The 18954-nt window shown below is 41.8% G+C and overlaps 1 protein-coding gene across 3 annotated transcripts in view; it reads left to right on the forward strand.

The window, feature by feature from the left end:
* LOC126458000 (ATP-binding cassette sub-family C member 4-like) overlaps positions 1 to 18954 on the forward strand; it is a 310841-nt gene that overhangs the window by 126945 nt on the left and 164942 nt on the right. For all 3 annotated transcript variants that reach the window (XM_050094772.1, XM_050094773.1, XM_050094774.1), the window contains one exon: positions 16203 to 16433. In XM_050094772.1, the coding sequence (XP_049950729.1) occupies positions 16203 to 16433 (231 nt within the window). The remainder of the gene's footprint in view (positions 1 to 16202; positions 16434 to 18954) is intronic.

Raw genomic sequence — 18954 nt, forward strand, 5'->3', positions numbered from 1 at the left:
TCTATCCTGTGGAAGTTTCTTCATCTCCCAATACCTACTGCAACCTACATCCTTCTGAATCTTCTTAGTGTATTCATCTCTTGGTTTCCCTCTACGATTTTTACCCTCCATGCTGCCCTCCAATGCTAAATTTGTGATCCCTTGATGCCTCAGAACATGTCCTACCAACCGGTCCCTTCTTCTTGTCAAGTTGTGCCACAAACTCCTCCCCAATTCTATTCAATACCTCCTCATTAGTTATGTGATCTACCCATCCAATCTTCAGCATTGTTCTGTAGCACCACATTTCGAAAGCTTCTATTCTCTTCTTGTCTAAACTATCTATCGTCCATGTTTCACTTACATACATGGCTACACTCCATACAAATACTTTCAGAAACGACTTCCTGACACTTAAATCAATACTCGATGGTAACAAATTTCTCTTCTTCAGAAAGGCTTTCCTTGCCATTACCAGTCTACATTTTATATTCTCTTTACTTCGACCATCATCAGTTATTTTGCTCCCCAAATAGCAAAACTCCTTTGCTACTTTAAGTGTCTCATTTCCTAATCTAATTCCCTCAGCATCGCCCGACTTAATTCGATTACATTCCATTATCCTCGTTTTGCTTTTGTTGGTGTTCATCTTATATCCTCCTTTCAAGAGACTGACCATCCCATTCAACTGCTCTTCCAGGTCCTTTGCTGTCTCTGACAGAATTACAATGTCATCGGCGAACCTCAAATTTTTTATTTCTTCTCCATGGATTTTAATACCTACTCCGAATTTTTCTTTTGTTTCCTTTACTGCTTGCTCAATATACAGATTGAATAACATTGGGGATAGGCTACAACCCTGTCTCACTCCCTTCCCAACCACTGCTTCCCTTCCATGTCCCTCGACGCTTATAACTGCTTTCTGGTTTCTGTACAAATTGTAAATAGCCTTTCGCTCCCTGTATTTTACCCCTGCCACCTTCAGAATTTGAAAGAGGGTATTCCAGTCAACATTATGGAAAGCTTTCTCTAAGTCTGTTCTGCAGAAATGATTAGCATTTGAACGATGTCGGCCAGCGGGTTCAATGTCAACATCGATATCGTGGTGCAACACCACCTACCGGTAAAATGTGCCTGCGGCTCTCGTTGTCGCAATAAACCGAAGGTAATGGATCAGTGTCACTTGAGCAGGATGCCTCGCAGATGTATGCGCGAACCGTACCGCCAAATCAGTAAGCGTTATTGGCAGGAGAGAATGTAATGTATCCACCCGGGAAAATTGCTGATCGTGCGGGACGTAGTGTGACTCCGGTTTATTGGGAGAATTTTCATTTGTAAAGGAGACCACCAATAGGATACTAGTGCGACATGTTCTTGAGTACGGCTCGAGTGTTTGGGATCCGCACCAGGTAACATTAACGGAAGACATCGAAGCAATTCAATCGCAGACCGTTAGATTTCTTACCGGTAGGTTGGAACAACACGCAGGCCTTACGGAAAGGCTTCGAGAACTCAAATGAGCATCACTAGAGGGAAGGCGTCATTCTATTCGAGGAACACTGTTGAGAAAATTTATAGAACCGGAATTTGAAGCTGATTACAGAACGATTCTACTGCCGCCAACATATATGTCGCGTAAGGACCACGAAGATAAGATGTGAGAAATTTGGGCTCATTCGGAGGCATATAGATGTCGTTTTTCCCTCGCTCTATTTGCGAGAGAAAGAGGAAAGTAAATGACTAGTAATGACAAAAAGTATATTCCACCACGCACAGTAGGGTGGCTTGCAGAGTATGTACGTAGATGAACATGTAGGAGGAGATTAACTGAGAGGGTGGAGGAGGAGATGGGATAAATATAGGAACGAAGAAGCAGAGGGAGAAAGGTGATATGAACAGAGAGAGGAGGAAGGAAGAGATAGACACAGAGAGGGTGTAGGAGAAGATAAACGGATTGAAGATGAGATAGAGGGTGCAGGAGCAGATGGACTCAGAGGGGAAAGAAGATGGACAGAGGAAGAAGGAGCAAGCGGGCAGAGATTTGGGGAGAGGGGGGATGGAAAATGGACAGAGAAAGTGTTGAGGAGGAGATAGACAGAGAGGCGGAATAGCAGATGCAGCGAGAGAAAGAGAGAGGAAGAGTTAGACAGCGAAAGCGGCAGAAGGAGATGAACAGAGAGGAGAGCTCTGGAGGTGGATTAACAGAATTGGAATTGATACATATCTGGTGAGCGCTGGATACTTAGCTAGTTACAGAATAAAATTCAGTCACCAATTGCATAATTAGGAAATTTTTTCATTTTACTGGTTTCAACAAATAAATCCGTCATTTTCAGGGCCTACCAAATTTGCAATGTTATACAGAACAGAAGTATAACTTGCCAATGCATGTATGTAAAGCATAAGAAGTGTATTACAGATACTTACTTAATTTTGGTTTAGCAGATATCAATATTTTCTTCATAGAAACATAATGTCCAAAAATGTACATATTGTTATAATTACCGTACCAGATTTACTGTGCAGGCACATCAAACAGACTTCGCCTTATGATATAAGAGGGGCAACTTTTCATTTGTCTACGTGTACCGGCGTCAAAAATCAGTTTTCAGTCAAACTGACGACATGAAAATGGGAAAGCATTAGAGATAGCTGGATGCAATAGCACACGAAACTGAAGGAGTTGCATAAAAGAGAATGAAAAGTGGCGATGCCCAAATCCTTGTTTGTGACCAACACTAAGTAATTACTCCAAAGATGACTGATTATTCAACAGAGTTGAAAGATATAGTGGAAGGCGCGAGGTAAAACTTAAACAGCAAGTAAAAAAAACTGTAAGAAATATGTTCTAAAATGAACTCTATAGAAAAAATGATGACTGTCATTGACACTCAACAGAATTATGTCTCTCTTTATGGACATTCCACCAACTATAGCCAAATTTAATTATGAAGATACAGCTAATTTGCCATATGAGATGGTAAAATATACTGAGGGTATGTTGAAACGTTGAAAAATTTAGACTTGACACACAAAAGATATTAACTGAGACGGATCTAAAAAAAACACACACACACACACACACACACACACACACATTGTGCAAGTTACAACAATTTATTGTATCACCTGGAACGTGAAGACACCACTAAACGAAGCTGCATTTTTCCTCCTCGTGCGCTCGGCATCTCTGTGGGAAAGGCCACCTGTTCGTCTTCCGGTCGATTAAATACCGTTTCGACAAGAAAGATTTTCTGAAAAAAGAAAGCAACTCCAGTTTTCCAAGTTTTCAATAAACAGAAAAAGACTTTAAAACCATGTTTCTAAATTACGTGTAAAGTTTCTTTCTCAGTAAAATCTTTAATAGACTCACATATTAGAACATTACTTTCATTAAAAAATACGTGGTCTATTTCCCGTGGTATTTGCCTCATTGGTGGAACTATCACTTCCTTGCCATAAAACAGACGACATGTCTACATTTAGGAAATGGTTGATATTTCTTATGACTTCTATCTGCAAGCATAACATTTTATGTAATGAAAACCTTAAGTTAATCGCAGCATTTATTTTTAATTTAAGGGTCGAAGTACTTTAATTTTTTTTTTAATTTTCACATTCCCCCTACTGTAACATCTGGGGCAGTCGGTGCATCAAGGAAGTCTGACTGACACTGTCTATTCTTCTCACTGTCTCATTGAACTCGATCTGTACTATAATGGCCTAAATAAACATGCTGTGCTCGTTTTCACTTGGTTTGTTATGAAGAATTAGAAGGCATATTTTTCGCCATCAACAAGTTAACTGAAACACATCTATGCCTACACCTAATGTTTTGTTACAAAGAACATGGACGTTGTTTTCTGCTACGTCGTGCATGCTTAATTCTAAAATGAAACCAGTGTTTAGCTATAGGACTCAGTTTTACTCAGACATTCTCCACCTATGGTGTTATACGTCTTGCCTTCGATCACTCGTCGCTTCCTTACATTTCGTTTCCGTTCACTATCTTTCAGAACTCTTTGTTTGTTTGTTTCTTTTTTTTTCGAACAAGAATACGACTGCTGTTTGTGCCACTACGACATGGTACGACATGGCTGAAAACCACACCGTTGTTGATAACACTGTTGCGTAATGCTCCTGTAAACATACCAGAACAAAGAGATAAAAACAGGAGCTACCTCTTTCTTGGATAAAACAAAAGGCCTTTTTTATCACAAGATAGTACATGTAACTCCAAACTCTCCTAGTATGGATCTTCCTATTTTTGCAAGAAACGCTTCTGTTATTGTCACTGACAAGACTCCATATCATCCAATGTACTTCCTCTCAACTACCGGAAAATTATCGCCAATTGTTGGGAGCAAAACTTTCGCATACCATTGAATTTCATATAGTTTTAAATAAACCACTTAAGGGGATTATACAGAAACAAAACAAAAATCTGCAAATAACTGGTGCAAGCAGATGCAACACAGTATGAAGGCTTCGATTAAACTGATTCGTTCCCAGACATACATTTCCCGTACATGACAAATACCAGTGTGTTTAACGTTCGAGATTCCACATTAGGCAATAATCTCGCTAATAACACTGATCAACGACAGTTTTGTTACAAAGAATGTGAATAGTGATTTTTGCTAAGTCGTGGAAGCTTAATTCAAAAATTAAATCAGTATTTGCTATTAGGGCTCAGTTTTCTTCTGATATGCTACCGCTTATTCGTCAACACTGATGAAAATGGTACAACAGGCTATTTTTCTTTACACCAACTTACACATTTCACGAACTTTACACTTGAAAAATAATTGAAATGTGTACAAGGAATTACCACACTAGACCCTCTGTTCAGAAACCTGCCTCCAGGAAATGAAGCTGCTTTGGCAGCATTGATGATGAACCATTATGGAATACGTAGATTAACGTTATATTTGTTGCCACCTTTATCTCAGCGTTGAAGAGTTTTGCCAGTTGTTGGGAATGACTGTTTGTTATTTTAAGTTTGTGATGGTTTCTCGTTTGTCTGTTTTGTTAATTCGGAAGGATAAATCTCTCGCACCTGTGTAACTAGCGCAAATTATTTTCGTTATGTCTATGGATAGTTAACTCTGAAATCGCAAAAACCGAAACTTAAATCCTTTCGTACATAAGTGTTAAGAACTTACTAAAGGAGTAAGTTTGGCCAACGGAAATACAAGAATCGTGCTGTTGGTCATGTACTATACACCTGATAGAATAGTTAAAAGGATCACGCCATGTGTCCTTTCCTGTTGCTAAATCACACAATCGGCTGTTATTTTTTGTCTGACAGAAAATAGATTAAATCAGTTCGAAAACAAGGAAAATTGTGCAATGTCCTAATTTACTATCTGCTATACGGCCTATGTGTCACAGTGAAGAAATGCCGAAACCATTACCTCCTGAGAAAGTGAAAGTGATAGAAGAAGAATCCAATGATGATGCTCTCAGAAAACAGTGAAGGAGATGTGCATGCCGACCGAACATTTCATGACCACTGGATATCTCACAAGCCATATTTGTTGTCCCAAGAGGATCTTGCAAGTGATTTACATTTATCGAAGCAACAACCTGAGATTTAAGCTTCGCAATTTAAAAGTGGAATCTTTTTTTTTTTCTCAATACGGAATTGGGTATTTATCGTAGTTCATTGTGGCCGCCTTGCTGTTTTGGGTAGGACTGCCTTCTTCGCTCGTGCTACTCTGCTTTTTACGCCCTCTGTTCTTCATCATGTGTCATTTTGCTTCCACGGTAGCAGCATTCTTTTACTTCGAATAATTCGTAGTCCCCAATATTGATGTTAAGTTTATCGGTAATCTCACTTCGCCGGCCGTAGTAGCCGAGCGGTTCTAGACGCTACAGTCTGGAGCCGTGCGACCGCTACGGTCGCAGGTTCGAATCCTGCCTCGGGCATGGCTGTGTGTGATGTCCTTAGGTTAGTTAGGTTTAAGTAGTTCTAAGTTCTAGGGGACTGATTACCTCAGAAGTTAAGTCCCATAGTGCTCAGAGCCATTTGAACCAGCCAATCTCATTTCGCCTACTCATTACGTTCGTCTTTCTTCGATTTACTTGTCCATAAGTTCTAGCAAAGTCAGGCTACATCAACAGTGGGTCCGTATTTCAAAAAATGTTCAAATGTGTGTGCATTCCTAAGGGACCAAACTGCGTAGGTTATCGGTCCCTAGACTTTCACACTACTTAAACTAACTTATGCTAGGAAGAACACACACACGCATGCCCGAAGGAGGACTCGAACCTCCGGCGGGAGGGGTCGCGCAGTCGCTGACACGACGCCTTAAACCGCGCGGCCACTCCACGCGGCGATCCGTATTTCTCTCGATCCGATGTAGACCGATTATGTGACCCGAAGTTATCCGACTTCGTTCTTGGCTACACCTGCACTGGATCCGTACTTCTCCCAGTGTGATATACAGCAATCATGTGCCCCATGGTCCGTTTTGTGCTGGTTTCTACTGGTGGAGAGCGTTATCGTTAATAAGAAACTTTAAAAGAACAAGTTCAACAAAGATAAATGGTTCAAATGGCTCTGACAAGGGAACCTCTCCATTGCACCCCCCTCAGATTTAGTTATAAGTTGGCACAGTGGATAGGCCTTGAAAAACTGAACACAGATCAATTGAGAAAACAGGAAGAAGTTGTGTAGAACTGTGAAAAAATAAGCAAAATATACAAACTGAGTAGTTCAAAGAAAGATAAGCAACAATAAGGACAACAGGAACGCAGGAGTGCCGTGGTTTCGTGGTAACGTGAGCAGCTGCGGAACGAAAAGTCCTAGGTTCAAATCTTCCATCGGGTGTAAATTTTAATTTTTTATTTTCCGTTTATGTGACGAACTCTTATGTTTTCATCACTTTTTTTGGGAGTAATTACCACATCCACAAGAAAACCTAAATCGGACAAGGTAGCAGAATCTTTTTACCCATTCGCCAAGTGTACAAGATAGGTGGGTCGACAACATATTCCTGTCATGTGACGCACATGCCGTCACCAGTGTCGTATAGAATATATCAGATGTGTTTTCCTGTGGAGGAATCGGTTGACCTATGACCTTACGATCAAATGTTTTCTGTTCCCATTGGAGAGGCACGTCCTTTCGTCTACTAATCGCACGGTTTTGCAGTGCGGTCGCAAAACACAGACACTTAACTTATTACAGTGAACAGAGATGACAATGAACGAACGGACAGATAATAACTATGCAAAAATAAAGAAAGTAAAATTTTCATTCGAGGGAAGACTTGAACCAAGGATCTCTCGTGCAGCAGCTGCTCACGCTACCACGGGACCACGGCGCTTCTAAGCACACTTGTTCCATGATGTTGCTTATTTGGCCCATGGACTACTCAGTTTGTATATTTTGCTTATTTTTTCACAGTTCCACACAACTTCTTCCTGTTTTCTCAATTGATCTGTGTTCAGTTTATCAAGGCCTATCCACTGTGCCAACTTACAACTAAATCTGAGGGGGGTGCGATGGGGAGGTTCCCTTGTGAGCACTATGGGACTTAACTTCTGAGGTCATCAGTCCCCTAGAACTTAGAACTACTTAAACCTAACTAACCTAAGGACATCACACACATCCATGCCCGAGGCAGAATTCGAACCTGCGACCGTAGCCCTCGCGCGGTTCCAGACTGTAGCGCCTAGAACCGCTCGGCCACCAACAAAGATAGGTCTTTACAAAATTTTCGAGATAAATTCAAGGATTGCCACACTATGACTATCGACAAATTTCACTACATTTTCTAAGGCGTAAAAAATGATATAACTGGTCAGCAGGACAGGTTTAAGGCTTGTGGAGAGAACCCAGGTGAGGACACTCCAAGTAACATGACTGAGAATGTAAGTGGGTAACAGAATACTTTATTTCTTGGGAGAAATACACCAAATTCATACACATACTACAAAGGCTTAGAACGTACTGACTCCAAATACAGTCCTGCGGCACTACTTTGCTACTGACCAGAGAATTTTCTTCTGTTAGCTGATGCAATCGCTGCTGAGTCGTTACTGACACTCCCCCCCCTCCCCCCCAACCTCCTGGTAGCGCAGTGCAGGAGCGCTTTTGGGTTGAGTGACGGGTGACGCTGCCCAGTCAGTAGAGATGATATTGTGTGAGGTGAGGGGGAGGGGGGGGGAGTCTTGGGGGGGGGGGGGGTTAGGTGGTGGAAATGGTGTTCTGTTCGCAAGTACTAAGGCTGGTGTTGTTTCTTAGTGGCTATGACTGTGAGAGTTCTGTACACAACCTGCAGAAGTTTGTAATGGCGAGAATATATTTCCACTATTCACCGTGCTGCCTATCCACTATGTTGTTCTTGACAAATCTAACCAAGATCTCTTCATACCGAAATCGTTGCACATCTACTCGTACTATAACTACATTGTCATCCTGAATGATGTATTGTTGTCCATGTGGTCGGCGCTGTTTACCTTCGCATCAGAGGTGTTCTGTAGGTTACACGCATGCTTGAATGTATCGATGGTAACAGTTGTCAGTTTCCCCTTCAGTAATGTGTCAAATGTGTTATTGTCCTTTCTAATCACTCTGTGTGGGCGTGAGTATGACGGTTGCAATGCTGGGCAGACGGTATCATTTCTCAGCATTATGTAGTCACAGTCCCCTAGGGCTCGGTGGGCGAAGATTGTAATGTACCACTTCACCTTACAGACGAGCAGAGGAAGTTTCTTCTCTGTAGCTGGTAGGGATGGCTCTGTGTAGTCCACCAGCAGAATTAGCGGTTCCCAGAGATGTTGGAGGTCTTCTTCATATGCTGAATGCATGTCTAATAGCACTCACGGTAGAGCTTCTGTCCATTATCCTCCGTGAGACATGACTGTTTTTAGAGGGTGGTAAGCTGTGGTTCAAAAGTGCTGAACAATGAGCAAATGACAGAGTTTGGTAAAAAGTGGTGATTCAAATTATCTGCACTGATCAATCGTAATTAAGGAAGGACAACCGAAATGGGAAATCCATAAATTAATAAATGCTTTTGCTGTGATTTCTGCATTGATGTCAGGTACTGATATAGCTTTGACCCAGTGGATTACCCAGCCAATTACCGAAAGGATATAATGACAACCACTTAAGTTGGGGAGAAGCACGATGAGGTATAGGTGGATGTGCAGGAAGCAGCCCTTCGAAATTGAATAACGGCTGTGTTGTGGTCGTGCATGCTATTGTATTGAGATCGTTGGCAGGTAGCACATATTTCCATTCAAGTTGTACAATCTTTTATGCCATTTGGCCACACAAAACAAACGCTGAGGAGTTTCTTTGTAGGGCAAATGCCTGGATGGGACAGCCTGTATAGTTTATTCAGTCTTTACATGCTGAAGGCATTAGTGATCGAAAATGATCCTGTGAAACATTACACATTAGTTGTTTTGAAGAGATAGGAATGGTATACCCTAAACTGGATGTCATTTACTTGTGCTTCTGCTATTTCATCACAGCCATTATCTGCTGAGAGAGCACTGGTCATAATCTGACACATTGTCAACACCATAAAGATGTCGCATATGTGTTATGAATTTCACAATATAATCTAAGTGGTGAAACAAACTGGACAACAGTCTTTTGCTAGACTGCAAATGGAATCTGCCATAGGCTGATGATCAATGTATATGGTCAAAAACGTGCCCTCCATATCACCATTCAAGTGCCTTACTGTTTTGTATACGACCAACAATTCCCTGTCGTAAGCCGACCACTAGCGTTGGTAGTCAGTCAACTTTTGGGAGAAGAACTGTAGTGGTTGTTGTGTTCCCGCTACCGACTGTTGGAGAACTGCTAGAACGATGGAATCACTTGCGTCTGAGGTAATGTACAGATCTGATGTGGTAGTGGGTGTGCCACTGTCTTAGTCTGAGAAAGGCAATATTTAATTTGCTGAAATGCTTGTTGAATCTGTTGAGTCCACTGAATGTCTGTTTTGTCCATTGTTTGTTTGCCTTCTGACACATTTGTCAGTGGCACCTGGATGGCAGCTGCATGAGATAAATGTTTGCAATACAAATTTACCATGCCAAGGAATCAGCTTAATCTTGAATGTTACATGGCTGTGGTACTTGACTAAAGACTCAGTCCACTGTATTGTAGGCTGTATGTTTCGATTCTAACTGAAGACTAAGGAAGGTAACTACTGACTGTCATAGCTGACATTTATCACTATTAACTATGACACCAAGTTTATTTAAGGCTTTGAAAACCAATCTGAGATGCTCACCATGTTTGAGTTAAGAACAGAGAAGATTAAAATATCATCTTAGTAGGTACAGCGAAAGGAACACTGGAAAAGAACATTGTCTATGAACCTTTTCCGAGTCTGTACTGCATTTCTGAGTCCGTTTTGCGTGTAAAGGACTTCATAAAGTCCAAAAGAGTTGATAATAGCCATCTTTGGTAAATCCTCTTCGTTCATGGGAACCTGCAAATAAGCCTTTTTGCAGTCCAACACACTGAACACAGAGACACCGGCTAAACGATGAGTAAAGTCCTGAATAATCAGAACTGGATAACTGTCCATGATGGTGCGGATGTTGGGAGCCCGTTAGTTGCCATGAAGTCTATATGTGCCATCCTTCTTAGGTACAAGATGAATGGGCGACACTCAAAGACTGTCTGATGATATCAGCTTGTAGTAACTCATCTACAGCCAACTTGATCATGCAAGGCTTATCTGGAGCTAGTATACATGCCTTATGTCAGAGTGGAGGACCTGGCATGGTGCTGATTTTAGGAACAGTTTTGTTGCAGATAGCACTTTGTCTGACCAGCACACATGAATCTATTGGGGCTGAGAGCTTACACACGCAGTAAGTGTACAGGAACCAGAAGAAGGCTACACTGGACTAACCTGTGTCAGTGCTGGTGTAGATTTGCCGACTACTCCGTTGTCTGTGTCTGTTGCCAGCTACCCCATGCTTGACTCGTTCATGGTGATAACATCATAATGATGAGGTTGTTCTCTGGTGAGCTACTCCAAGTATGTAATTGCAGCCATGAGCTCCTCTACAGATGCGCGAATTTTATCATGTACAGAATGGTTCTCTTTGCATAGGTGAATTGTTTCTTGTTTGATGTCGAGGTAGTGCTGATTGAATTGTTGCTAGTTCAACATCGATGCCAGACAGTCGCAAAGTGTTTATCGATCCCTTTTATGTGTGTCGGCAGGAAGGAGAGTTTGTGAGCTGGACTTGTGGAATGTGTGAGCGTGGATGGCAGTGGGGCCCCAATGATCCCAGTTGCAGAATGTCTTCTGCTGTGATAAAGAAGAGTTCCAAGTGCCCGATCTGGGGTGAGATGAAAATGTTGTAGAAAGTCAGCTTCCAGTGTGGGTTCCTTGGCGTCAGCAATGAAAAACTGCCATGAAAACATGTGTCCTAAACTCAGGTCCAAAGTTCAAAATAGGGTTCCGTATACCGCAATATTTGAATCATTCACGGAATTGGAGGGCGGAATTACTTCCTTCCGGAGGTAGTAGCTCATGTGGCTTGGCATTCACTTCAGACCCAATATTAACAAGAACATAATGGTTGCAAATATGATCCAGGACGCAGAGTCTACCGCCCTAGCTCGGGGACGGTGTACAACTTGACTGGCACACATGTTGTAGTAATGTACCGGTGCACCTATTGCGGAACATTCTTCCCGCTCAGCTGTTCACAAAGTGCCATGCAACTGCGTGCTTTATCGATGAAACGAGCGTAAAACTAGCAAATGCGTGACTACCTCTTTCCGTCGGCTGGCCACTTGTTTGTTTTGACCGGCTGGAGAGCGCTTCTCTAGAGATTGCTAGTGACGTCATTCTCTGGGGCGTCCGTGTACATTCGTTTCCTCACCTCGGCTGTGCGCTGACACCTGTCGCGACATGGAGCAGAGCTGGTCATTGTTATCCAATGAATTAATGCATTGTCGACCTTGTAATACAGAGAGAAGTCTGCGCGCTAAAATTAGTTTCCTTTCTAGTGACTCATGCTCATGCGAGACCATTGCTAGTTTTAATCTTTAACTTGCGAGGTGTCTTTTCTGTAAGGTATACCACGATGTGTGGTCTCTGGGACCCCTATGTTTAAACCGAGATTTAAGACAAAAATCATTTGAAATTTTTAATTTATGCTATACAACATTTATTTTTACAATTATTTCAGTGTTGCTTAAATGCTTCTAGTTTATTTTATTGGACTAAACAAAGCCTGCAACATTTTACTATTTATCCCACAAAAGTACATAATTTTGTGTGGTTCCTTTAAATGGTACACATAAATAGACTGCTAGAGTACATTCTGAAAAATTATACAATCTCTGTAGCAAATAAATTTCCAAATGAAACTAAATTCCAGAGTTTAAATATGCGCATAAAAATTCCACTCTACAGGTACAAAAAGGAAGTCTGTCAAATTGACTTTCATTTCTGGGAACTACAGTTTGTATCACCACTCAGAACACATTCGATTTTAACATACACTTTAAGTATTTTATTTCATTGAAGAAACAGACAGATCCCTATTACGACTTTCCTGAAGTTCTTCCTCTGAATGATACTCTTGTTCGATAGGAGATCTGTGATCACTGGCTAATGTAAAATTGTTGTCTGTTTCGTTTATTTCTTGATATATATCACTGACACCTTCCTCCATAGATCGACTAACAATTTCATCAAACGCTGGAAAGTTAAAAATGACACATTCGTGCCAACACATTTTGAGCTATACGGCACCGTACTGAAGAAAACAGGTATGTAGTTCACGAGGCACGGTCTAGGAGACTCCAACACCTATCAGTAACACGTGTCAACAATAAACACAGAAGGCGATAACGCAACCGACAGCAAAACATTGTAGGCTAGGCAATTTAAGGAGGGTAGGGGGATTGTAGAGGCATTCCACCACAACTGGCCTTAGAGAACGAGTTCGAAAATTTTCGCGCGGTCTGAGAGACCACACCTAGTGAGTTAGGAGTTTTGAGGCGGTAACTTCACTATTCACAGTGTCCACAAGGTGTGACCTGACAGCCGGCCGAAGTGGCCGTGCGGTTAAAGGCGCTGCAGTCTGGAACCGCAAGACCGCTACGGTCGCAGGTTCGAATCCTGCCTCGGGCATGGATGTTTGTGATGTCCTTAGGTTAGTTAGGTTTACCTAGTTCCAAGTTCTAGGGGACTAATGACCTCAGCAGTTGAGTCCCATAGTGCTCAGAGCCATTTGAACCATTTTGTGACCTGACATGAGTGAGAAGCCAATTAATGCTGATACTGGCCTAGATGGGTCAGTAAAATGACGAACTTAGAGCTGTGAGCATTCGGTGACAGTAACCCACTCAGCCGGTCGCTCAGGGTGTAAGGGTGTCAGTTTGGGTTATGGATTGTGGCGAACAGTATTAACATTCTGGTATGCACATCGTATCACAGTTGGTCGGAGCAACGAGGAACGGTCTCTTGATGAGAAGGCTGGGAAGGAAATGCTGCGAAAGTGTTCGTGCTTGGCCCGACCGGAACGGGTTCGGTGGAATTGTACATGGCGTGGTAGACGAAACAGATTCGGACAAAATTTCACTGTGTCTAACAGTTTTTTGGATAGCATCTTGTTGGTATACAACCTAACAGCATTCATTACCAAAGTCAACCAAAAGATCGGTAGTTCGTGCACATTGTTCGGATAGACGGGAGGGAGTTGTTGACACCACGAGGACTGTGCAAGAAAACATCATTTCATGTTTTACAAAACTACGGGTAGACTGTGTTGCATTCACAGACGATATTGTGATATTGTCGGAATTATTAGAAGAGGCGGCTAAATAAATCATGCAGCTACAGAGACAAGCGACTAAAGCAGGCCTACTGATCCCTACCGAGGAGAGGCGGTATATGTCAAACAACAAGGCAGCTTCTAGATGAACGACAACAGGAGGAGGGATTAAAATACTTGGTAGAATGGATACAAATTTGGCTGACAGAAAAGAAAGTAATGGGAGCACGAAAAAACAAAATGAGAAAAGCATACAGACTAACGATGAACATCTACATTCCGATCAATGCAAAATTCAGACATTACTAAACACTGGTCCGCCCTACAGCCTTATATGCAGCAGAAACTCTTAACCTAGTAAGAGCAGGAGTAGTTTAGACATTAGAACTGGGGGAACGAAAGATTCTCAGGAGGACATTAGGACCTCGAGAAACAGAAGATGATCTGTTTGGAAGACGAGTGAACCAAGAACTGTATGCCAAGACAGAGAGAATCTCGAACATTATCATCAAAAAAAGGCTCGTGTTCTTGGAACACACTCTTAGAATGGACCAGGAGAGGTCAACACAGCAAATAACACAATGAACTGCAAATAATACGTCGCTTGTCGAGAAAAAATAGTTCTCGAATCGGTTACACTGCTCAGTCTAACTTCAGAATGTGCATCAGTCAAGAAGAAAAACTTTCTACCACAACGCGGCAAGTGAACACACTTCATTTTCTTTAATGACATTTTCACAGTAACATTGACATAATCAATAAAGAACTGTTAATGAGTAACTATGTGTGTGCTATAATCAGTTTTTGCTGTCATTATGTGTCATCGGGCCTACGATATCGGACAGGAAACAAACATGTTTGATCCGTCAGCACGTCCTTCCGTAACTGAGAGTCATCGGTTTTAGTCGGATCGGTCATCAGTTTCTACTGTAGGCATTTACATTGTAGCCTCGGTCTTTGTTTCCCTTACGGTGCCGTCTGATGGTCGCGAGCATTACGGATCTAGTGTAAGTGTAGGCTCAGTCCGACTGCAATACCTCTCCACTCCACGATGGGAACAAATTTCCTCCTGTTTCGATTGCTCGTGCACTTAATCTTACGGATATACATAAGATCTTTAAACTGGTACTCATACTTATTTTGTATGAGCAATGCAAATGATGTACATGTGCATATCTCAAGGTATTTTCAATCTTATCGCCATATGACTCTGGTACACAGAACATTGCTGATTCATAAACGAGTCGAACAGCAGACACAGAAAAACCTCTATCATGGGAAGCAATGGCCCACTCCCATTGTTGACCCCAAAAATGTGTTATCTACTCTCACTGCACATTGCATTTTGATTCATCAAAAACATTGTGAAAGCCAAGGACTAACCTTCAAGTGGATTCATTTGTTTGCTAGATACGTTTCCAATGATGAGTGAATCGAAAATAAAGGAGTAATGGGCCGAAAATTAGGGAATTAATGTGTGATGAACGTTTCTTTGATTTATTGAGTGAGTGTTGTTGACAGAATGGAATTGCTATCATCCACAAATATCTGCAAGAACGTTTTTTGGAGAGCTTACGGTAGACAATTATCGCGATATTGTGTATGAGCTACTGAGATCGTGCCATCTTATGGGGCGTACCATTTCACTTATTGCCCGATAACCTCGGCGTGTCCACAGCTCGTGGTCGTGCGTTAGCGTTCTCGCTTCCCGCGCCCGGGTTTCCGGGTTCGATTCCCGGCGGGGTCAGGGATTTTCTCTGCCTCATGATGACTGGGTGTTGTGTGATGTCCTTAGGTTAGTTAGGTTTAAGTAGTTCTACGTTCTAGGGGTCTGATGACCATAGATGTTAAGTCCCATAGTGCTCAGAGCCATTTGAACCATTTGAATCTTGGCGTTGTTGGTCCTAGCATGCAGAACGATTCTATCAGGACATTTATCGAATGGACAAGCGTTATCAAGACAAATGGAGTATCACGATGTTGTCCAGCAACTTTTGGCCCTTACGAAGCGACGTTCCTGACACAATGTGTTGCAGAAAATCTGGAAGGAAATACTTTTTGTTATGTTTCTTTCCTTTCCTTAACTGATATGTTACTCATTTCTTGGATTCATTTGTGTCCTGAAAGATTTTTGCGCTGTTTGTATTTGGAAGTACTGTTGCACCAATGTGTCATTTTGCCAGACATGTAGGCTTCCGTAAGCCATTTACAAAACCCAGAAATCATAATTTCATGAAAACTGAGGCTGTTACAGAAATTCTGAATTTATATTTAGTTTTAGGTATGAATTATCTTCCAGAAACGTAGTATATTATATTGTTTTTTAACCGGTAAAAATCTTTTTTTTTTGTTGATTGGCTCAGAAACTGTGGTTAATTTTTCACTTGATGACATTTTAAGTACTATCCAGTATACCTTATAATTATGTGCTTCTCACACAGAAATTCCTGGGGAATGACGAGATCACTGACGAAAAAAAATCCCGCATGTTGTTGAGCGGACTGGACGACAAGCACGACAAAGAGGAGAAGGTTGAGGAGTTGGCGGTCGAGATGGAGGGGGTGACGGCAAAGTGGGTGGAGAGCCTCAGCGACAACACGCTGGACGCCGTGGACCTGCGCGTGCGTCGCGGACAGCTGGTGGGCGTCGCGGGACCCGTCGGTGCCGGCAAGGTACGGTGCCTTTCGTTCTTTTGGTGTCGTTAGTCTTTTCACTGGTTTCTTGCTGGCCGCCACGACTTCCTCTACTGAACCATCCTCTTCATGTCATTTACACCCAATGTATGGAGTTATCTTACCACGTTTTTCTTTCGTTGCCTTCTTATCTGACTGTTCAGGACGAATTTTGAAAGTACTCTTAAACTGACTTCTCGACGAGTCAGAAACTTGAAATTTTAAACGAAGTTCAGAATTGGATGACGCTGCAATATAAACTCTTTTTCTTATCGGTCTGCTCTTTAAGGGTGATGTTGGAGATGAAATAGTTTGGTAACACATGACATCTAGGCTGCCCTGCACAACCAGTGTGTTGAGCAGATAGTATCAGAATGCACTTCAGAGGGTATACTTGTGGACAGGTGTGGCTGAGCAGAGAGAGGGGCCAGGGGCAGATGGGTGGTGAGAGGGGCAGGATGAGATTTACAGAGGCAAGGAGCGGGGAAGGAGGAGATGGACAGACAGAGGGGCAGAGAGGAGTGAGGATACATTAGACAGGTAGGGGGGAGGGAGAAGGAAATTCATAGAGACATGGGGGGAGAAGAAAATGGACAGTGAAAGGCTGGAGGACAGGGTCAGAGAGAGGGGCTAGGAAGAGATGAACAGAGAAGTCAGGAGCAGATAGATAGAGAGAGGGGAGGAGGTGATGTACAAAGACAGGGGCGAGGGGTGGACAGAGAGAGTGGTGGGGGAGAAGATGGACAGAGAGAGGGAGGAGGAGGAGGAGAAGAAGGAGATCTGAGATCTGTGCTATTTGTGTGACATATATGTACATGGGCAAAGTTGAAAGTATAGAGGTAGTATTGAAATAAAAATCTTATAACAATTACGTAAAATTAGTTTTCCTTGGTTGTTTGTTTTATTTTTTAGGAAAGTAACAATTAAACAGATGAATATAGTATAATCAGTAGGTAGGTATACTACCATTCTATTACAGATATGATCAAGTAATTATACACTGAAACCTTAAATTTAACATACCTTACAATCTCATCAAAATGTTTAAATCCATTGAGAAATTTCAAATAAGGCTAAAGGCAGAAAGTAATTATTTAAATAGAAAGAAATTTTTTAATATTCCACGTTTTAAATCGTACTAAAAAGTATAAAATTATTTCTCCTACCACCATGCAGATTCCTAACTCCATACAGATAGTTCCGAAAATTTGTGATTATGAATGTTTAATACTTATGAAAACGTTTTTAAAATTTATAACGAAAAACGCGAGGCGCTTGCAATACGTATTTGCTACATTAATACTTCACCTTCTAACAACTGTCTGTTGCATGCGTCCAAAGTCCTTTGTTATAAATCTTATAAGTATTTTCTTAGCTATTAAAAATTCTCTATTCCAAATTCTCCAAACTATCTGTTTCGGGTTAGGGATCTGTATGGATCTAGGAGAAATTATTTTATACTTTTTACTCCAATTCAAAAACGTTATATTGCAAACTTATCTTTGTTTCAATAATCGAGAGGCACAGTACAGTACTGTGCAGTGAATCATCCTGCTTCACGGTAGTTCCTCCTTGCGCTGTGAGTGGCCGCATCTTCTGTCCGCGACTTGTCCCCATCGTTACTTATGATATCAGTTGGTCTGACGAGAAAAGATACTTCAAGCGGAACTTCGTACTCACGTTTTCGTCTGACTAGATAATTGTAGTTTTTGAGTTTTCTTTCGGAAAAAGTTAGTAATCACCTTTCGACCACTTACCTGAACATTCTTCAATCAATCATCAATCCTAAAAGTTTCGAGACGGTATTCATAAAAAACTGAGAAACGTTAAGTTAGGCTGTTTTGATGCTTCAGGTGTTCTACATTATCCATCCCACTTGCGTACAACGTACAGAAGTTTCATAATGCCATGCGAAACTGTCAGAAAAGTCCTTCTTTGGGATGTTGTTCAGCTCGCGTGTCGCATTCGGTAGAATGTCGGTTATGTCACAAAAACTTTGACCCTTCGTGTTAGTTTCTGCACTTTGTCGTTTTCTGGTAGGTTCGCATTGGTAACACGACTTGTCACTTGTCATCCAGAAAAGACCTGTCGGCATTTTGCGATTCAGTCAAGCTGCGTCGTTTTGGTTCGGTAGTTAAGGTGTGCGAGACCAGCTTTGCACACCTTCTGTTCAAAACATTCTGGAAAATGTCTTTAACACTTGATCTAGAGATGTTGCTCCATTTCGATTTGTGACGCATCTTCATTGATACACTACGGCCGCACTTCCACGACTACCTGCTCACAACTGATTATTCGAAGTTCAAGCTGCCACTGTAGTTCTGCGCTGACGAGTAACCGACATTCGACCCAATGCGACACGTGAATTGAACAACATCCCAAAGAAGGGCTTTTCTGACAGTTTCGCATGGCTTTATGAAAATTCTGTACATTTTACTCAATACGCCAGAAATAAAATCAGCCTCGGAACGTTCTGAACGGATGGTACAGCTCTATATTGTTGCTCTGCCACCAGCAGATT

The sequence above is a fragment of the Schistocerca serialis genome, chromosome 2 (assembly GCF_023864345.2).
Source record: "Schistocerca serialis cubense isolate TAMUIC-IGC-003099 chromosome 2, iqSchSeri2.2, whole genome shotgun sequence".
NCBI lineage: Eukaryota > Metazoa > Arthropoda > Insecta > Orthoptera > Acrididae > Schistocerca > Schistocerca serialis.